The following is a 22,904-nucleotide window of genomic DNA, read 5'->3' as shown; positions in this document are numbered from 1 at the left end:
CGGCGGCAGGCAGCAGTCGCGAGCGAGTCACAGGCCTGGTCGGTCACGGGAGTGGAGAGGTCGCTGTTTATTTCCCAGCGCGGGTAAGCACCAGGTTAGCTTTCCCCGGAGGCCACGAGGCCGGAACCCCCCTCTACCTCGAGCAGTCGGGCAGCTGCACCTTTCCCGGGGAATAGCCTGGACGACGACAGTGTATAGTTTTAACTAGTATTGCTAACAGATTTGCAATATGTGTATCTTTATAGCATAAATAGTATAAATTTATTTCAGATGCCATCAAGTGAAGAAGAGTGGAATGAAATTGTGAATACTTTTGAAGCAAAATGGAACCATCCTAACTGCTGTGGTGCTGTTGACAGAAAGCATGTTGTGATACAGTTTCCAGATGTTAGTGCAACCGACTACTAAAACTACAAAGGATGTTATAGTATAGTACTGTTAGGAATTGTGAATGCAGACTACAACTTTATATATTGTAATGTAGGATTCCAAGGGAAAATTTCAGACAATGGCGTGTTCAAGCATTCGGAATTCGCAAATTAATTACCGATTTTCTAGGGCACGCCGTACTGTTGAGAATGCTTTCGGGTTGCTGCCATCAGTTTTCAGAATTTTTAGGAAACCATGACGCCGTCGTCGGTGCTCCCTCTGAGAGCACAGGCTGTTATGTGTCCTCAACACCTGATCAGTGCTGTGCCACGAACACGCCCGTGCGTGCAACGTAGTGCAGTGACCCGAACGGCATGACGTCAGTCACGGCCTCCTTTGTGTGCAAGGCGCCCGGCCTGGGTGTGGCATTGCGCAACTGGGTAGCCTGTGTACATGCATTTGATAAAACAATCAAAAACTATAACTTTTAAAACAGCCAATAATTATTGTTAATTAACTAATCATTTTGTAAACCAATATCGTTCACAAAACTGGCCGGAATCACCTTCCCACGGATTTTTCCCCCTCCCTGGCCCGGTTGCCAGGGAGAAGAGGCAGTAGCGAACTAGCTCCTACCTGGGCCGGCAGCCCCGCACACGGGGAGCATTCATCTTTCGCGCCATCTCCACGTTAACAGCAATAGGTAACTATCTTCAAATCTTTATCAACAGCTCCCCGGTCGGCTCTAAGCGGCCGTACGATATCTCGTGCGGTCTTTCGTTACGATGTGTGACTCGCCACCGAGTCTTTCCAGTGCTATGTAAGTGTAATATTGCTTTGTTAAGTGTACTTGTATAACCGGCCGTTAATGTACCCCATGTTACGTCGCACACAAACAACCACGTGTGCAGAAACGGGCTTGCCGCTCACCCGAGCCTTCGTCCCCGTAACTCGCCGGGTTAACTACCTCCCTGAAAGTACTAGCCGCCGGGCTACCGAACGACCGTAAAAAGTACCGCCAGTTGAGGGTGGTGTAGGCTGAATGGAGGTCGACGATGATGCGGCCAGTCGCGTGAGAGTGCCATATGTGACGTAGAGAAGTGTAACGTGTGCGGCGTAATAAATCTGTTAAACGGACGTGTGTGTGTTTTCTCTAATACGGCGTCCTGGGAGGCCATAACAGCCCGGGGGGCCCTTTTCTGATGCGTCCCTGCCTGCAGCCACGAGGCCAGGAACCCCGCCCTTGAGATCAAAATTCTTTAAACCTTTTCAATTAACATAACTTCAAAACAGGCAGCGGGGATGGCGTCAACCAATAGAAAGGAAAATTATTTCAAATGTTGCAGACGTACTTTGCTGTGTGTATCTGCATAATTTTCTGCGAAAACAGAAGTCTTCCCGGACTTTGTATGTGCCATTCGGATCCCTGGATAGTGAGGATGCTAGTACTGGCAATGTTGTTGATGGTTTGTGGAGGCAAACAGTGGCATCTGATACCGATATTTTGCCCCTGCAGGCTTGGGCACGTAAAGCTTCTGCGAGGGCTCATGACTTCAGGAACGAATTTTGCGAAAACTTTATGTCAAGAGTGGAGTCTGTTCCTTGGCAACACCAGTATTTGTAATCGTTGTAAAGTAATTGTGTCGTTTCCAGTCGTGATCTGTAATGCTTCAGCAAATTGTCTTGGATTATGTTTTCATCCATAGTGATATACGTTGACGTCCCTCGGCTTCTGGTCCCTATTTCCCCGTTTACTATAAATTCCTGTTGTGCCCGTACTGCTCTCGTCGGAGAGGTAAGGGTCCAGGCCAACGTGGCCGGGACCGGGGAATACGGGACCTGGAGGGTGGGAGAGGAGGTGAGGAAGAATGATAGGCAGTTTTCTTAAAGTACCACTCGATGTTAACAGTTCCACGAGCCTCTTTATTGCAATCCTGAGAGCTTGCCGCGGCCTGGCGGATCCGTTTGCGGGGTGTGCGCCCCTCCCACGAAGACCCGGACTCCCGAAGACCGTCTCGTGCAACCCACTCGTCTCGTTACGAACTAGAAATCCTGCCAAGTTACAAAGTTCCCGATTGCTAATTGCTCCACAAAGGCGCGTGACACGTGTGCGGTTCTTTACGGATAGACTCGTAACGACAATGACAGTTCGGCGGTGCGTAACTATGCTTACGCGTCCTACAAGGTCCGACTCATGACGTAACTCGTAACTCGTAACTCGTACGCTCAATCGTGTGAGCGGCACAACGAGGGCAGCTCAGCTGCCGCAAAACCCGTACAGTGACGCTGTCGCCGGACCGCGAGCTCGGTAGGCGCGCCTCGCGATCAACGCGGAGCGGCGTGCACATCCGCAGCTGAACGAGTCCTGAGTACTACTGCCCTTCCCCGCCCGCGCGCGGGCTGCGGGGGAGGGGAGGAGAAATCGGCCAGCGTGGGAGAGCGCCACCCCTCGCGACGCGGACGAGCGGCAGCCCGCGATTACATATTGACACTGCGAGACATTTGCGAAAATTACAAGATTATTTACACAATAATTAATACATTCTTTATACACTTATTAAAAAGTCACGGTCATTTGGAAAAAATATATACAACACAGAATCATTTACACACTAACAATGGCCCACTGGCATGCTAGGGCGCACGCGGGTGCGTCCCTGGCCGATGCACTACACTGATAGTTCACTGGGGAAAAACAGACTCCCTCAGGCCCGCGTCGGTGGCCAGGTACGGCCTCTGTATCTGGGAGGGGACGACGACTGTCGTCAACGTATAAACATTCTTTCAACAAAGAACAGAAATGAGACTAGAAGGTAATGATATATCAGAATTGAATAGGTATTAAGGGCTCTGATTACCGCTTTCTGTATTTAAATTAGTAATCATACTTAGCTACAGTAGATAAATTCTGGATGTACAGTTACTGACGATAACTTTTATCATCCCCGAAGCGAATTATGTGTAACATTTCATATAACAATTTTGCGATACAATGATTCACGATGTTGCTCGTTTAGTTTTGTGAAATACCAATCGGTATGTTACATTTTAAAATGAAGTATGATTAATGAGAATTTAAATATCTATTGTACGGCAATATGTTTACAGACAGGACAGGACAAGTGGGATACTTTTTGTTTGATAATCTTTAATTAGATACATTGAGAAATAATTAATTGCAACTTTGAGGCCCCTATTACACTCTGTGGCTGCAAGCTCAGTAGACAGAGTCCTTAACTTACAAACATTCTCACATCATGCAGTAAGTAGATGCAATGTAAAAGTGTATATTTGTGCAGATACATATTTGTCAGCAATCACAAATATAATATCATATATCACAACACAAATACATGATATTATACTTACATTCATCTCATTGTTGTCATCATTGTTGGTGCTGTCATCAATGCTGTCCACAGTCTGAAACGGTACGGCTGTGTCTTTCAAAAACAACAGTGCTTTGTATGCAAACCATGACGGCACTTCCTTTGCATTCGCTAACATGCCACTTTTTGCACTATGGACTTTATCATGCTCCTTGATAAAATAACAACATAAGCTTTTGATCTTATTTTTCACAGCTTTTTCATTTAGTCCATACTTTTGTCCTAGTTCAATGATGGCATCCCTTCAAAGTTGTTTGTTTTTGTATTTTTTTATGCTAGTGTTCCACAGGAGTTCATGTTTACTTCAGTCTTCTATGAACTGCAATGTGCTTTCCTGGCTATCAGACATTAGTTATTCACTATGCACAATCACAGTAACAATTAACTGAACTCTGACAACTCTCAACTTCAAAAACATGCACACTTGTGTAGACAAACACGGCGTAGCGCACGGAAATGACCGATGATACCCACTGACGACGGGAACACGTGCGCTACCAGACGCGCTACTGATTTCCAGGTAAACGTGCATGCGCTCAACGCACAGGCTGCTTGCGCTTGCCATGCATTTTGCATGCGCGCAGCGCACAGCGCAAGTTGCACGAAAAATCGCATCGTCTGGACGTGGCTTTAGCGCGATTAGGCTTAGAGCATGGCCTGAATTACTCTTTTGCATAATGCACATTTTCATGGGAATGGAGCTGGGGAGCCGCGCAGAATCTACAACCTCGGCAGTTGACCATCACCCTTGAAGTATACACCAGGTGCATATCGCCCCGCGGGACCCATCATCCTTAGTTCTCTGAATTCACCACTGCAATAGCAGAAGTTGCAAATCCATCTGCATCTGGCCCTATGGGCAGTCTGCATGGCCGGCCGAAATTCAACGGCCGCGTAACTTAAATACATGTTCTCCCATGTGGAACATTTAAAATTTAATGTTATTATTTAGCATTTTTGTCTGCGTGTTTATCACGACCAAGACTTCAACGATTAGAACTCAGTCATTGAGTCGTTCTTAGTTTCGTCCATGCAGGGCTGCCATGACAGTTAAGTGAAACACAGTATCTACTCTTTTCAATTCATATGGCTTGAGGACTTTCAGGGTCCGCATTTAGTTCCGCCCACGTGGCATAGTTCTTAGCTTACGGTATTATTCCATAGCAATCTTTCTGATTAATACATAATTCTAATAACCCATGTGTCAAATGGTCTTTACTATGTTATTAGTGTTCAGAGTTTTTGTATTTGTTGTAGCGTGACCAGTAGTGGATCCAGAGGGTGGGCTAAGGGGCTCAAGCCCCCTCCAAAAGCATCTGGGTCCACTATTGTTTTATTGTTTGCCTTGATAAAGCCTAGCCTCAGCTGGGTCAAGCCCCTCCCAAACCAAAATCCTGGATCCGCCACTGAGCGTGACCATTGGGGGGATGGCAGCTACATGTTACTTATAGTGTTTTTTGCAATTGTCTCGTTAGTTATGTGTAGTTTTACAGAGACGTGCCTTGTGTGTGGACATTTACGTTTCAAGTCAATGCAGGATGCCAAGCGTGCCTGTCCAATCAATTTGTAGATGAAGGCTAGAGAGCCTGTTAATAAACATTCATAGATTATAATGTAACTTTGTGTAATTACGTTAATGAGACTGAATCAAGTGTGTTGGGTCGAGCTCCACCTCTCGAATTAACCAGGCCATGCACTTGACGCTGTCCACGCTGCCTGTCTTAAAATACAGAATTTAAATTACGTGAACAAGGATTTTGACTCGAGGGCGGGGTTCTTTGCCTCGTGGCTGCAGGCAGGGATGCGTCGACAAAGGATTTCCCGGGCTGTTTAGGCCACCCAGGATGCAGTAACTATTATAAACACACGTAAACGTAACTGGTTTTATTGACACGTCACACGATATATAGTACTTCACCTGGTACAGTACATCTTCATGTAACTGGCTGTATCACTGTCTACCTTCTCATCTCCGCACACACGGCCCTCGATTGGCGGTACTGATTCACGTCTAGCGGAATTCACGAGGACGACCCCACCGAGGGTCGCAGGCTATCCTCAGATTGATAGTGACGACGATGAAGGCACGTGGCGAATCTTGCTGTTAAGGAGAGTGGTAGTCCGGACGGTGAGATACAAGGATAGCTTACTAGTCACTTATTAAATGGCTTAGACAAAACACTGAAATTATACACTACACATGGCTGATGGCGGAAACTAATACATTACACTAAATTGACACTGGGCGCTCTGACGCGCCGTCACTAATATTAAGTCTTCACGCCAGTCGGGTTGAGGGGGGTAGTTCGATTGGAGTAGGCCAATCCCGAAAATTGCGAACCGCTACGCCCGGGCCCACCTACGTGGGCCGTGGCTCGCTATGAAATTCGTTAAAAGTCTTTTAAGTCGCTGTGGTCGGTGCCTGTGCACTCGGCGATTACCCAAAAGTCTGTGATTGCGGGAGTCGGCCCGCACCGTATGCTACACTGCCCCGCATAATGCTTTGTGCGGGGAGTTTATGTTTAAGCGTCACTTGTTGACTGCTTCAGTGGCGAATGATACACAAAAATTGGGGAGGTTATAATTAAATCACACTCTACTTTATTTAATTTAGGCTGAAGGCCGCAAGGGGAGCACTCACAAATGTATTAATAAAAATCCACACGTGAGTGACCCGGGCACTCCTACGTCGCACTTCCCTTTCACGGGGTTTTAAATTAAAAGTGATGTTATCATTAAATTATGTTTAATTTATAATGCACAGGGATCGCGGTGGCTGGTTCATTCGGGCATGGTCTTTAATTCTACCTTTTGTTCTGGTGCTCGCCTGACTCGGGTGGGCCATGGCTAGGGGTGCGTTTCGTTAGTGTGGTCGGATACTGGTGGTTGCAGGTCGGGCTTTAGGGTGGCCTTCGGTCGGACGACGTCAACCTAATAACATGCTATGTTATGTCAGAACATCGCATCGAATCGTATTACCTACACGTACAGTATGACGTCGCGGCGTCGCAACATTCGTAATTTGTAGAAAACATACTTATACATTACTTACCAAACTGTGAAAGTTGCATTTTTTCACTTTACAGTATTTAGATCCAGACATGTGTTTAAGTCATTCTAAATTTAATTTGATTTAATAGGTAAATTGTAGAACTACAAGTGAACTGTTGACAGAATCTGCTAAATTTGCAATGGATTTACTATTTTGAACATTTAAACATGAGCTTATGTTACATCACACACAATAACATCGCAATCCATTATGCGTCGATTATATTTAAAGAGCAACAAATAGGTGTGAGAATTATTTATTGGCAATAAAATTTAAACAACATTCTAACGATAAATCACATACTACGAAATATGCGAGTAACGAAATGTATTCGTGTGTAACGTTTCGTTACTCGGCACTAGATGGCGTACCCGTTACTCAGTACCGAATACATAATATGGTTTGCTACAGCTGTACATACTAATGGCCGCTTCTTATATTTAAGTCCATGTGTGGCAGTAAGGGACTAATGAAAAATATAAAGATGAGGAAAATGCTAAGGTGAAGATAATATATGTAAAAGAATTAGGAGGTAACAGAATAGTAAATGTGAGTAGGTTGCTGTTAATATTTACCGTTTCTTACTCATACCTCTAGCTCTAGCATCCAGGAAACTCTATTTATGAACAAAGAGTGGGTTTCGAATTGGAGAATCGATTTTTCATGCTTTGGAAAATTGTTATTTTCTTCTCAAAAATTTTAATGTTCACAGTTTTCTATGTATAAAACATTTCCTACTCTCGTAAGACATTAACTTCACATTTTAACATTTTTTTTTTTAAAGATAATAGTATGTTTTGTGCAATTACTTCTCAAACTATGTGCAGGGGTAAACACTTGAATAATTATGATTAATTATTTTATAAATAAATATTGGTTCTCTGAATGTAAAAACAAACTCCATCTGTTAAAAATATTAATCGGAATATTTTATTTCGACGGATGTGAGAATATTCCGTTATTCTTTTTTTGCACAAAGAGTACTCTTTCAACACTCAATACACTAGAAAGAAACTGAGTCGCTTTAACCGAAGGCTGTAATCAGCTGTAGTGTGCACAGCTGTATCATGGAGTAATTGTTTTTGGAAATTCGGAAAAAAGTAGTAATAGGTAGAAATATAAAATAAATATAATTTTAATCATATAAACATAAAATACCAGACATTTAAGTGAAATATTGCGTACAAATATGTAATTATATTTTTTTGTGTCTATTGTGTAATGTGTAGGTAAAATGCAAAATGGATATTGTGTAACGTGCAGATAAATTGCAATATGGACGGGGTGATGGGTGTCGGAGATATGATGGTGTGAATTTTGACTTTGGTGACGACAAATTTTGCAATGTGAACTTGAAAAGTCACCGACTAGTTCTGCGTTAATTGTTGCTAGCTTTAATCAATGGCAATCGTTTGAATAATCTTTTATTTTACGTGATGGACGATATACATTATTGTTTAAACTCAGATTTTGTTTTGCCATTAGAATCTCAAATTTTTCCCCGTGTCTTGAAACAAAATTTTGGAGTAATTGTTGAAGGAAACGATGTTAAGTACTGTAAGGGAGATAAGAATTATAATATAGAAATTATGCCTATCCACAATACTGCGGCTGTAACGGACAATGATTCTTCAGTATCGCAAGTAACTGCACACTTAAAAGATAGGTTAACTGTAAAAAGTGGAAGTGGTGTCAACGGAATCGTGAACGGCCTGAGCGTCAGCGTTGATATCCCGCAAGCTCGGAAACAGGATCATTTTTCAAATTGTGAAATATTGGGCAAAAGTTCTAGTCAGTGTCATAAGCGTGATGTTTGTAGCGGATGTGATAACTCAACCCAGATATTCAATTCTGTCTCGAACTGTGCTGAGAATGTTGAACAAAATGAGTGCGTTAAAGATGCTGCATGCTGTGATGATACCAGGTTGTCAGGTCACAATCTGGACAGAAGCAGTGAAGATGAGATACAGTATGTTTCCTATAAATCTGAGCTGCAAATGCCAGATATAATGAGACTTATTCAGAAAGACCTGTCAGAACCTTACTCGATCTATACATACAGGTACTTCATACACAATTGGCCAAAATTATGTTTCTTGGTAAGCAGTTCAATTTTTACTTAAATTGTAAATCAAAATGGATCAAAACCTTTAGTTTCAGTAGGCGTTAAATAGGCCTAGTTACATTGAATTGTTTTGTAGGTTATTGTTAATAAATAATTGTTTCGTATTAGGTATCCTGAACCTGATGGCATGAACCTGTAAAAATTGATCCTGTGGTACATGATGCTGTTTTGATGGAATACATTGAGAGATCTTGCACACAACAAAATACTTGTGATATAAAAATACTATGTTAAGTTGAATAAATAAGAAAATTTATTTTATATTCAACTTGCGATCATATTCACTGTTCTATCATAAGATTTGGTTGTGTCCAGGTACATCATACTAAATAAAAAAAAAGCATGTACCACAGGATCAAAGTATACAGGATCTTGTCATCAGTATCAAGGGATGAAATTAGATATGTGGTAATTATTCTGTATCACATATCCAAGTTTATCCCTTGATCCTGATGGCATGATCCTGTCTACATTGATCCTTTGGCACATGTTGCTTGCTGTTTTAATTTAGTACGCCAAAAGATTCTTGACAATAAAAACTTGATTATAACAATACAAACAAATAATGTCAGATCTTGTGGAATTTTTTCTTTCGTATGCATTTTACAATCATAATTTAAGTTTCATAACAAGTTTTTCATTATGTTTAGGATCTTTCGACGTACTCAAGTAAAGCAGCAAGCAACATGTACCACATGACCAGTGTATACAGGATCATGCCATCAGGATCAGAGGATAAACTTGGATACATGATATGGAACATTTACCTTAGAAAAATGAGCAGCAACTAACACTAACATTTTAAGAATAATAATAAATACTATCTTAATTCCTGAATAATTGTTCAACATTCGTTGCCAAAACATATTTCATGTTCAAATTTTGTAACTTATTACTCCCTCATCTTTCTTACTGTTTACAATATCTTAAGTACGTATACTCTCAGGTTTTATCATTTCTTCTTTGTCTCAGCATCTTCCTTTACAGCCCCTGTTAATTCCATGTACTCAATTTTATGAATATTACCATTTTACTTTTCATCTTCATTCAACAATTAGTTAACAATCTGTATGTCTTTTATTTGTTGTGAAGACTTATTTACTATTAGTTAAGTATTAAACAATGACTTGTAGCAAAGCAGTCTAAATTTGTTTCATTTGTGCTGAGGCAAATTTCAGAATTCTAACTTGTTTTGAACAAGTGAACTGAAAATTAAATTAGTGATGCTTATAAATTACATCACTTTTGAATGAAATTATTTACTAGAATCTTGTAAAAATGAAATTTGTAATTTGATAAGTTCTCAGTTTTAATTTGCAAAAGATAAAATAAAAGGAATATTTTTTTGGCAATGATAGGTTATGCAGCAGAGGTCACTTTTGGGTAAATGGTTTACTATGGAGAAGAAAATGAAGCAAGTTTGTGAGTTTATCTTCTCTGATCACTCCAAATGTGTCTTTTTCTTAAGGTGTGTTCCAATTTAGCAGCGTGATCACACTGCACTCTCCCTGTGACACACACTAGTAAATTCTGGAATGAATTGAGACATTCACCCATGAACTACATTATACATTAATACAAACTATCTTTTTGATATAATTTAGTTCTAGCTGACCATTGTTAAAATGATTCTCAGATTTCTAAAATATATATGTAGCCTACATTATGTTTTTTTTATTGTCCAGTCGTTCAATTTTATTGCAATTTTATTTACTTAAACTGAAAGCAGTTTAGGTCATTCATTTATGGGTAGTTAGGAGCATCTGGAAAAAATTTAATAAAAAAATATTAATTTTGTTTCCTGAAATTTTTTCTTATAATTGCAAAGCTGTAATAATTGTGTTATTTTATTACCTGATAATTATTTTCTAGTAACATGTTAATGGAAGTATATGATTTCTGCTATGTTGAATACGTGAAACTAGACATTCAAATGTTGTAATAAGTTATTATGAAGGTGAGTTATTTAATGTTTCTTAATATTTGGTAGTATTGGTGATTGTTTGATTTCATATTGGGTTTCAAGGTTAGAATTTTACATCTACTTATTGCTGAGTCATGCAAAAAATATTGGTTTGGAGGGGGGGGGGGGATGTCATTTACATTAATAAAACACTCACAATAAGTAACCAGCCATCAACACAATTTTACAATATTTTTAATGTAGCCTACCTTATTTAACTGCCCGTTCACACATTTTTATAGTATTTTTAATTTAGCTAACCTAACCAACTATTAAAACAGTAAATTACCACTAGACTACTTGAAATATTGCAATAGTGTTTTTTATAATTGTTAGTAAAAATGTCAAGATCATTAAGAGTTACTGGATTTTTTTTTTTTCAATTGCACCTTTTTTCTAGAATATTACCCATTTACGTATTTCACGTTAATATAGTACCTGTTAAATTCACTCTTTTTAAGGGTCATATATCATTTTTGAAACTACTCCCAAGGCCAGACACACATGAATAAATATATTTTTTTAATGTCTTATTATTCAGTAGGATAACTGTTTAATACAATAGTTGGCATGTGATGTAGTATCAAGAAATAATTCTCTTAAAAATAGTATTTATGAAATAACAAAAAAAAAATTTTTAATGGTAGAAGAATTACATTGAAACAAATATATAAATCATATTTTTCAAAGTTTCTGTTAGAATATCATGGTTTCATAACTGCGTCTGTTGTCAACTTACTTTACAAAAGACTGATTATACATGACAGTTTACCTGATATAGCTTTAATGTAAGATTCTTTAGGCTGGCTGTATGATAAATCTGGTCCACGGGCCACCAGTTGGCCATCACTGACTTAAGAGATGGTTTCTGCTTCATAAACCAAGTTTGCTACCAAAAAAGTAACTGATTGTGCAGCAAATAAACACTTTCATTCACTCTCCCTTTGCCTTCTTTGAGTTGGGGCATGGCCTTGATACAGTTTAGAAGAGACATTTGTACTCAGAAGTGCTGATGGTGTCCTATTTATATTATGCCAGATTTATTTAGGAAAAATTAAGTGGTAGGAAATATTGGGGAAATGAAATATTTTAAGGATTTTTTTTTATTCATTGGTTATGGATCAAAATGACATTTCTTAGTTTGGCTGTATACCGAAGTATAATTCCTGTGAGGATTTTGCATTATTGTAGAATTTAGATCTTCCTGTGGTCAACTTAGTGCTAACTGTTGAATGTATTGTAAGCGACTTACATCTTAAGTTGTTGACGGCTTAATTGCTTATAATGTATCAAAATGTTTCATAGGTTACTTAAATATGAGGGTTTTTTTTTTTCACTTCAAAGATAATTACTTAGTTTATTGGTGAGTGGGAGAACTTAATCAGTGTAATGCTGCTATGTATTTTGGGAGTGTTTATGGTAGTTTACTAATGTTAATTTTTTCTTAAGTCGTAGCCTGTAAAATTTAAATTAGAAATAGTTATGAATGAACATCAGTTTTACTATAAAAGATTATGTAATTTCTATTGCATTCAGGAAATATTCATTTCAATTTGCAGGCCATGGACGGGACTCAGTGTGTCGGTGCCATTGTTTGCAAACTGGATGTTCATAGGAAAGTTGTAAAAAGAGGTTACATTGCAATGCTGGCCGTTGATGAGCGTTATAGGAAAAGAAAAATAGGTAAGTGTATTTTAGTATCTGCCAATATTATTTTGCAAAAGTACATTAAATGCATGATAGAGTCTTCTGCTGAAGAGGATGTTAGATGTTTACAAATTCATTGATTTTTTCATAGTGATGGTTCTAGGGGCGTGAAGGGGCACCGGAAGACTCAATGGCCTCTCCCCGATAAAATTGGGCGACTTGATCAAATATGTCTAGTTAATACTATAATACTAATAACATAGTCTATATATTAGCTTATAGTCATACAAATGTCTTTGATAAGTATTTAATATAAAATAGCACAAAATTCACTTAAGAATTTTTTTTATCCATTGTTATTTTACTCTTCTCAGAGGTGCCTGTGTTCCCCCTCTGGATCTGCCTCTAGATGGGTCAAATTCTTATTTTCTTGAAGCTGAATCTCGAATTCGAATCCCAAACAGTACCGAAAATCCAAATCTAGGTGTCAAGAGACAAAAATAAAGTAATTTACAAGAAATGAAAAATGTTAACTCTTCAAATGTTTTTGTGAATAAGTGTTAGAATGAATAAATATTGTAATTTTATTATGTAATTACATATCAATGTACAATATCCTAAGGAATGGTAATGGGTGGATGTAAAGAAAAAATTTGACATAGTAAACTGAGGACTGAATTTTAGAATTGACAGCATTTCCTCCATTATTTTTCTAAGAAACTTTTCCTTGAATCTCATATCTTTTAAACATTGTGTATTTGAGGAGCCATCGCTAGTACATGATCAGGATGTAAACCATTTCTTTTTTTTCATTAATGTTTCTTGAAGTGCTAAACATTCTCATTTCATTGTAGCTGGAGGTGGACAAAAACATTTCTTCGGCAGCTTTTGTAGGGATTAATAATGTTATGAGTGGGGAAATGGGTTCATAAAGATAACTCAATCAATTTTATATGGTTTTATTTGCTACTAATATTTACAGTACTAATTAAATCACCACACTAAGTATCTGTCATGTTAATAGTTCACACTCCTCACTGGAGCTAGGCTCAACAATGGTTCGCCACTCACCTCGCACTTTGCACCTGTCCACACACTCAGTCACTCGGCCACTCGGTCACACATGGAGGGTCCTGTCGCTCTGTGCCAGCGCCGCTCGCCGAACCCGCACTTCACTCGACTCGCCTGTTGCTGAGGCCAGCGTCGCTGCTTTTATACCAGTGGCCGTCTTTCTAGAACTGACTGGAGTGGTTGTGACGTGTCGTATTATCCTGGGCCATCCAGAATGTCTGTGCTTATTCACGCCACTCCCCATGGCGGCCTCTGTAAGCCAGCGGAATTCCCAGGCCACTCGGGGATATATAACAGCGTAGAGGAAGAAGGGCAGGGAGGTGGTGAGGCCAGAACGTTCTAATCGCAGAAAGTATGCATGAGTGACGTCGGTGACTGTGCGGGGTAAAGTACCTGGCGCCTGTCACTGCTTTGTCACCCGCATTTGTAACAATAATATAGTACTTTTCAACTGCACAGGTATTAGTGTTTCAATTTCTGAATTTTCCTTCAAGTATTTTTGTCACAATTATTTTCCTCGGATATTAAATATTTCAAAAACTGAGTATTTGGTTGGCCGATTCCTAATTTTTCAAGTTTCTGATGCAGTTCACTTACTTCACCACGAAGCTATCCCAGTTTGTTTGGCAGTAGGGTTGAATTTTTATTTTTCACTGGTTTGAGTGATGTTGACATTGCCATTAGCCGGTAGGTTTTTTGGGGGGTGCTACTGGTTTCCCCACAAATTCATTTCATCAATGCTGTATCCTTATTTCATCTGTACCTGTACAATGTGTAGACAACATCCCTCTATATAGGATGGTATATTCTCTGCACGATTGGTGGCCAAACTAGGTCTCGAATCAATCACGGTCATTCTGGTTGTACGGTGAAACAAAATATGTACAGGTGTTGGAGTGTGTGTGATACTAGGTTTGTTATACTCTTCACCCCTGTTGCTCCCTAGGGCTGTAATGCTGTGTTTGTTAACTTCTCAAGGAACATGATGATGCAAAACACAACCAAAGTGAGAAAAATCACAGTCTTTTATAAAGCATTCAAGTTGTCACTAACCCTGTAACTTAACATTGTAAAACAGTAGAAGACAAATTTCTATCTCAGGCTTCTTTTGATAATTCATATTTATCCTGGGAATAAAAAACAAAATTTCAATATTTGATTTAAAATGTTTTATTTCCATGTTTGGAAGTTTAACAAATAATGTAAAATGCTTTATGTTATGAAAAGAACATTGTGTAATTCTATGCAGATAATTTTTGCGTCTTCAAATGTTTTCGGAACTCTTCTCTTCAAATATGGCAGTCGAAAATGCTTGCCAAAACACAGAAAATTGGAAATTGAACAATACTTGCGTTGTATTATTGCATCATGCATAGTTTATGAACTGGCATTCTAAAATGTGGTTCCTGAAAATTTTTCATCTTGCATTCTTGCATAGTTTATAAACCAGGCCTAAGAGTTATGAGCAACTGAATCCAGGACAGAAAAAGGTGGTAACTCATACCGGCAAAGAGAATTACTTGATAATTTTTAAACATGACACAAAAGCAGACATGTTAGAAAATACAATTATGAATTAAGTCTCATCTCAAACTGCTTTTGCAATACCTAATATCGTACCACAAATTATGAGAGCTTAATTAAATAAGTTTTATGTATTTAATCATAATATCATAAATAAAGATACATATGCTTTACATAAGGGTTGACTGATTTAAATTACAATGGTTTAATTCAAGTTGTTTAATCAACCAAATTAAAAAAAAAAGTATTTAAAAGACCTGGTTTTTTCAACCCTGCATTACATAGTCTTTATTAATTAAATATTAAATGCACGTTAACAAAAATACTTTTCTATAAATAACACATAATTATACGATCATAATTGTGTGTAATTTTGATAAATAATTTATTCATAGATGCAAGATTTTATGGTTCTAATTTTTAATCTCATTTTGTTTTTAGATCAAAATATATTGTTAGTATATTTATTAATTCTTTTTGTAATACTTATTCCACCAAAGTAGTGTTATGTTAAAATGCTTCATTTTTAAGATAAAATAATTTGTAATAAGTTTGTATAAAATAAATACCTTAAGATAAATAAAACTAAATTGGCGAGTATATGTAGTTAGATAGCGATTTAATAAGCGACACTATACAACAAATTAAATGAAATTTTTTTGAGCTATGCACTTTGGTGTGAACTCAGTACAGTAATAATTAATTTTCTTGAATTGTAAACATCAAAAGATATCTTTCTTTGTGATTTGAATTAAGTTTAGGTTAAATGCTGCTTAGTTTCATGATTTAACTTTTATTGTGGGGATATATAGTGTATTAACATGCATTTTGGCCCTATATGGTCTATAGACGTGGTTTTTTTGGTGTTATTTAGGGTTCAATAGCAATTCACCATATAAACTTGTCCCGAGTTACTCATTGTCCTAAATATCACAATACACTGAACATTAAGATCAACGCAGAAGTTTACGATCGCACCGAAACACCCAGCAGATGAATAGCCCTCACACCTCTTGCTTGAGAGAAGCAGTATCGAGGACACAACCTGACTGACCTGAGAGCATTTTGCCCGCCAGGCTGTCTCTGGCAAGTGAAATGTGCAGAGGCGCACCAAGGGGCTGCAGTTTGGTAAAACGATCCTACTGTTAAAACGAACCTGGGATTCTTGAGAGGGTTGGCCAGTCCGTGCTTGCTTTGCCACACAGTAGTGTGACTGGAGCATCAGTTGTGAGGGATGATGGTAGGTCTGTCACACTGAATGTCCAAAGGTATTGTGGGGTTTGATCAAATTTTCATTACTCACTAGTCATTACTAGAGATCGGAAAAATTTGTGGATTCATTTCGTGGTATGCTACAATTGAAATACGTACATCATTGTCCTGAGTCTGCTATTGGATCTCAGTTTATGCAGAGTACTGTGGGAAAATAAGAAACCCTTGACCAGAGTATTGTCTAATTAGAGACTAACCGGCGAAGAGGTCTGATAAGTCACCAGCCAGTGAACAGAGTACATTTGTCTGAGCATGCAGAGGACTCATCCTGGAGGTCATTGAACCTGCAATTGTTTCCAGTCCCTATCCATTACTCATATTTAAAACCTGTGATCCCCAGCAATCGCTCCACCCCCCCACCCTCCCTCCCTCTCCATGAAGTTTCTGAACTGACATGTGTATGTATGTAGTTGTGTTTGGGGACGTGTACATGTAGTTTTCGTGCTACATACATGTTGAGTCAGAATTTGACAGACTAACTTTGGCTGCAGGTCATCCCAAAAGAAAAAAAAATAAGTTGAAAACTTAATACCATTTATGTTCTAAAGTGACTCCCAATGCTGGTACACACCTTGAAGTTGGAGCTGAGCAAGTTTTTTTTATTGCAAATAAAGTATTTTAAGCTGGAAAACAGAGCAGCTGGGTAATGTTCTACAACCACCGTAAAACTTGTGGCTGTCGAAAAATCATTTCTTTAAAATAGTTAAGGCACCACACCAGAAAAATGTATGAAAAATAATGGTATTTCACTCAAATAGTATTTCACTCAATTATTTCAATGAAATAGTTTTACAGCAGCTACAGCGGTGGTTTTGAGAACTTTGTTTGATTTAACAAAGTTTATTATTCCATCCTGATAGTTTTGAAATAGTATTTTGTATTGTTGTTAAATTGACTTGAAAATTCTTTTTATGCATATTTTGTCTATAAACTTGTATAGCTCACATATGAAAGTTCGTCTGTGGAAATAAATAAAAAAATCTAATATTTTATAGTTGAAATAAAAGTGAATTTGTTTAAAATTTTATGAGTCAAGTTTGATACAATTTTCCAGTTGTTGTTATGATAGAGCTGTGTCTTTCACACACAAAAATTTAGCTGATTTTGTTGAATACCAGAGACTTTAGGATAATTCTGAATTTATTGTTTTCAGGTTCAAATCTTGTTTTAAAAGCAATCCGAGCCATGGTAGCGGATGATGCTGATGAGGTAAATATATAGCAGACAGTGAACTATTAATTTTAGGAAAGCGTATGACTATAGTATAGAGTATTTCTTTGTTAAAGGTTAGGGGTGATAGGAGGGTGGGGTTATGTGTGTAACATTTGTAGTGTTAGATTTTCATCTCTTTTACATTCAGCAAGCAATCTTACATCAGTATCTCAAATAAAAATATTCATTTCCGAGAAAATGTACTATACTCAAAACATGCACGAAAGTTGAGGTGGCGTAAGAGTTGATTTGGCTCACTATATTGTGTTTCACTAATCACATCTGTGGAAGAGGGAATCACGCATTGACAAAGAGGTGATTATATCAACTCAAGACTCCTGAAATGTTTGGAGAGTGTAATTGTTGCTGTCACAGCTATCTTATTTGCAAGTGACTAGATTTGGAAAATTTGGCCCATCGGGATATTTATTTTTGTCAGCCATATAGTTGTACACCAATCCCTCACTTAGCATGTCTTCAGATCGCGCGAATTCATTTAGCGGGATGTTAATTGTACTGCCCCAGTCTGAATAGCACGTCTGTAAATTTCAGTTCGCGCGAAATCTCCGCAGGCAAAAAACAACAGATGTACCGTGGCATACAGTTAGCCATATAAGGGGGGAAGAGATGCGCACGCAGGTCTGTTGTACAAACATCTCAGCTATGGTAAGTTAAGTTGCGGCTATGGAGTGTAAAGGACCGAATGTTTTTACCTCCGCGCGTATGCCGTCTTGCCGTACCGTTGTTGGCCGGCCTCAGACCGGGCCATGATGAACTTGTCTAGCCAGTGGCAGGGAACTCGGACAAACACAAGTAATGTCTGCCCATTCGTCTGCTGGTAACTATTTGCGCAAGCACCTGCAGTGGGAATTATTGTGGAATCATGACTTCCAAGTGAAGCATAATGCATCGTGTTCAAGCATTTGAGACAAAATTAGAAGTATTATGGCATGCAGATTTTCATAAAGGCCACACTTATGTTGGTCGCACTTTAGTTTTAAGCAAGTAAACTGTGCGCACAATCGTACGAAATAAGAACTTTATCAAACATTTATATAAGTCTGTTGCTGTTGGTTGTACTAGTGGGAATATATTTTACGTTAGATACCGGAACAGAAATGAACAGATGATTCTCATGGAAAAGGTTCTTAAATGAATGGTGCAATGAAAAAAAAATTACGGGCCTGACAGGATTGATGTGAACCAAGCGGTGATACACAAATAAGCACTTTAATTTTTTAAAAATTAAAATGTAAACACCTAGACACTAATATCATTTTCATTGCCAGTAAAGGATGGTTTGGAAAGTTTGCGGAAAGGTACGTGACGTGAGTTGGTCATGCTCGGGCGGGCAAGTCAACCAGCTGATTGATGATAACTATCTCTCGTTACATGGTGTCGAATTTGTCATACAAAGTATTCAATGGTAGGCTTATAAAGTTAAATGGTGTGACTTATTTATCATTGAGTGTTATTCTACGCATTTATATTATGTGAAGAATATTTCCCTACACATTTTGGGACACACAAGTAAATTAGCCTTGCTATTTATGGAGACAAATGCTTCAGATTAACGCAATTTTGGATAACACGGACATTTTTAGAAACGTATTAGTTGTGATAAGTGAGGGATTGGTGTACAGAAAAAAAAAGATGGACAGATAAATGCTGATTTGAAAATTAAAATTATGTTGCCAACTTTAATAGTGTGACATGATTTGATACATATTTGAGGTACCTGTACAAATTTATTTCATGGAGAAAATTGGAAGTCATTTACTACCTGTCCAACTGTATTGTCAAATATAGTTGAGGCAAATATTTTACAGTGTGGTGGGGCTTTTAGTGTAATATCATGGGTGTAAAAAGTCGTGCAAATGATAATAATTACAAAGACTTGTACAACCTCTTACAGCCACGACATTACACTAAGTGAATATCTGTTGAAAAATATTTGTGACAGAACAACAAATTCAAGGGATTTATCTAGGTGAAAATTTAAAAAAAGCTTATGGTAAAGAAAAAAGAAAAAAAATCAACATGGCATGTGAGACCAAGTCGTAAGGTGGGTATGGATCGGTGGCAGAATGCATTGGTGTATGGGAGGGGTTGGCAGGGAATACCCCTAGAAAACCCACACGTTCATGGAATCTGCTGGACAGTGTGAGACCCCACTGGGAATCGAACCCACATTCCGCGTGTGAGAGGCGAGTGATCGGTTCACTGGATCACCGCTGTGGCTTCAAGTGGTGGGCGGGCATATATATAAAATAATTTGGCCACATATTTTGCAATTGAGAATTATTGTCTACAAAATTTTTTAGGTTGTCCTGGAAACTGAGATAACCAACCAACCAGCCTTACGCCTGTATGAAAACTTGGGGTTTGTTCGAGACAAGAGATTATTTCGTTACTACCTGAATGGTGTGGACGCTCTGCGGCTGAAGCTTTGGCTTCGGTGAAGTTGCAAACTTCGAGTTACTTAGAAATTCTGTATTAACTGGAATACAAAAAAAAAAAACCATAGGCAACTTGTAAACAGTTGAATAACAGAATGGTTAAGTTGTATTTTGAAACTGGTGAAACTAAAACTAATAAAAGTGAGGTTTTGAGTATAAAACTTGTTTTTCATTTGTAGTATTTAATATAGTTTTTGAAATGTACATAATTTATTTTGATGATGTGATTTGTATTTGAGTTAATACAGAGTTGCGTGTGAATAGTAGTGCTGTTTTATTGCAATATTTTGTACATAGTGCTTGATAATTGTACTAAAAAAAAACACATGGTGATAGAAATCAAAGAATAATGTCTTGCTTAACATGTGGGTATTGTTTTTCTGTGTGCAAAGTAAAATCCTCCAAAGAAATCTATTATAGTATGTTTTATGTATTATATAAGAAAATAAAAAATAAGATTGTAAAATGTATTTATTTTTAAAAGTTGTAATGGAATTTAGCTGAAACATTTTTGCAAGGTTCATTACACAAGGAATGACGACTTGTTGGCAATGTCACTTTAAATAATTTCTTTTTAGCTCCCTCCATTTTAAAATTAATTTATCACTTATGTTTCGGAAATAATTGCCATGATTTTATGAACATGCTACATTGATATTAATGATATATTTTAATAGTTATTTTTTGTACCATACACGTCTTCTTGCATTTTATTAAAAGGTATTATGAAATTCTTTTAAAAAAAATTGAATTTTATGAACTTTTTGAGCGAGATAGATTACATACAACTCAAAATACGTGTAGTGTTCGTTACGTACGTTCAATTGAAATTTCATTTGATATTAACAAGGTTAAAGCATATTTTTTATGTACAAGAAGATAGATGTTTGCACCAAAGTGTTCATTGCATAACTGATGCAGTTATTTTGTGTGTGCCAACATTATGTAGAATCACCTCGCAGTTAATAAATCTTTGTTGCAGGTTTAATAGTAACTCTTGTCATATAAATCATTTGTTAATACAACATAAATTATGCAATTGTCTTAAGTACCAAGTCACAGAAAAACCTGAGGATATATATGTTTTTGAATTGCATCTTCCAGATTGTTGGAAAAGTGTAACATTTTTCATTCCTGTACAATGTTGCCTCCTTAATAAAATTATTTAAAGTTGTTGAATTCTTGTGAATTTTTATTTATTGTAGCCAGGTTCATTTTTACTAATGTGAAAATTATTTGTAGGGGCACTGAGATTACGAAAATGTGAAATAAATTCAGTTTATAACAAAACAGCGAGATGGTTTAGGTTCATGAAATGGAACAGAAATTATCCTATAAAAATGTGCAAAACAAAGTAAATAGGAAGCTATCACAATTTACCCAACTGTTTTATAACATGATTTTTTAACTGTATTAAAATAGAAGATTTAGGAATTACGTAAAATTATAGTGACAACAGTTAATTTTGTTCTGAAAAAATGTCTACCAACTGCTCAACTGGCACCTTTATCAGTGTGACTCAAAAACATATGCTCCATTGTTACAGGGAAACTGCGTAATTATTATTTTTCCATGTGCCACCATCACTGTGTTTTTATTTAGTATTTTATTGCGGGTATCTTTATTTGCAAGCCACATGCCCGAATAAGATTTTCAGAACTATTTGCTAATGAGAGGATCATTTTAAATTGCATATGTTGATCATTGGTGGAATATGTGAAGTTTGTTCACCATTTCCCCATCAAATATTTCAGATTCATTAAAAGATCATTGCCATGCCAAGTGCCTTTTTGCACTTTATCAAACACAATTATGTTAATCTTGTTTATGAAATATTTTTACCTAAAAGTGTATTTTGTAAACAGTAGACTTATTTAACTAATTTTGTAAGCATCTTTGAAAACAAGTTTTGGTTTTTAACAGGAATATTTGGTATGAATTTGTGAGTATGTTTTATATTTTTCATCTCAAATTTTAGTAATTGAAGTTACGTACATTGTGGTCATTTTGTAGTCTGCTTAATGTGTTAACGTTACGCCTGTGCGAATATTTGAATATGAATAATAAATTGTTCACATTCAAATCGACTTTGAATACTAACTCTTATAAATAATTAATATTTGTTTGTTTACGAGTACTTGGCATAGCATACTTGCCATACTTCATCAGTTTGTCATATCCCAACGTTCACTACTGAGATTAAGTCATTTGTGCAATATAAATACCCCTTTTTTTATTTATGTTTAATGGAACTTCATAATCAAAAACATGAACAATAAGCAACAATTTTAACATGCAACAAGTATTTAAAGTTTTTTTTTTGCTATTGTCTTGCTAAACTGTAATGTAAAAAATTGTGTGAATTCAAAACATGGCATATTTGTCATTTCAAACTTGAGAATAAAATATTATTTGTGTTTTCATTACATGTACCAGAAGTGGAAAAAAATAAATGTCAACAACCACAGACTAAAACACAAAACATGGACACACCGTTGAGATGGGCATTAAAAGAAGTAATTGTCATAGTTTCAATGGTGTCTAAATCGAGTTACAAGTAATGTCATGTGATACAGTACCAGCTTACTTGGTTTATATGAGGTGATTAACAAAAAGAGTTTAGTCACATGTATAGCAATTTTTGGTATAAAAGAAAAACTGCTACGCAATAATGCAAAAATATTTGAACTCTTATTTCATTTTATAAAGTTGTAATAAGCTTGGTAAATCATGTAAACATCTACTTTGGTGATAAAAACTTTACACTTTTCTCAGAAATAAGTTGAAATTACTGGAGTAAACTTTTTTGTTGGTTACTTAT

The 22,904-nt window shown here is 37.2% G+C and overlaps 1 protein-coding gene across 1 annotated transcript; it reads left to right on the top strand.

The window, feature by feature from the left end:
• Nucleotides 1–7,832: 7,832 nt before the first annotated feature.
• LOC134534720 (N-alpha-acetyltransferase 30) lies at nucleotides 7,833–22,697 on the top strand. The gene is made up of 4 exons (XM_063373206.1): nucleotides 7,833–8,909; nucleotides 12,458–12,581; nucleotides 17,566–17,621; nucleotides 19,949–22,697. Exons 1-4 carry the CDS (start codon nucleotides 8,247–8,249, stop codon nucleotides 20,084–20,086), a joined length of 981 nt encoding a protein of 326 aa, XP_063229276.1. The 5' UTR covers nucleotides 7,833–8,246; the 3' UTR covers nucleotides 20,087–22,697.
• The last annotated feature ends 207 nt before the right edge of the window (nucleotides 22,698–22,904 follow it).

This window comes from Bacillus rossius, chromosome 8, assembly GCF_032445375.1.
Source record: "Bacillus rossius redtenbacheri isolate Brsri chromosome 8, Brsri_v3, whole genome shotgun sequence".
NCBI lineage: Eukaryota > Metazoa > Arthropoda > Insecta > Phasmatodea > Bacillidae > Bacillus > Bacillus rossius.
The sequence above is the reverse complement of the archived record's forward strand: the minus strand, read 5'-3'. Positions and strand labels throughout refer to the sequence as shown.

Bases quoted from the DNA above. Each gene is read 5' to 3' on its own strand.
- LOC134534720 (XM_063373206.1), top strand. From the start codon at position 8,247: ATGGACGATATACATTATTGTTTAAACTCAGATTTTGTTTTGCCATTA. The intron at 8,910-12,457 runs GTAAGCAGTTCA...TTCAATTTGCAG, and splicing joins GGCCAAAATTATGTTTCTTG to GCCATGGACGGGACTCAGTG. The intron at 12,582-17,565 runs GTAAGTGTATTT...TATTGTTTTCAG, and splicing joins TTATAGGAAAAGAAAAATAG to GTTCAAATCTTGTTTTAAAA.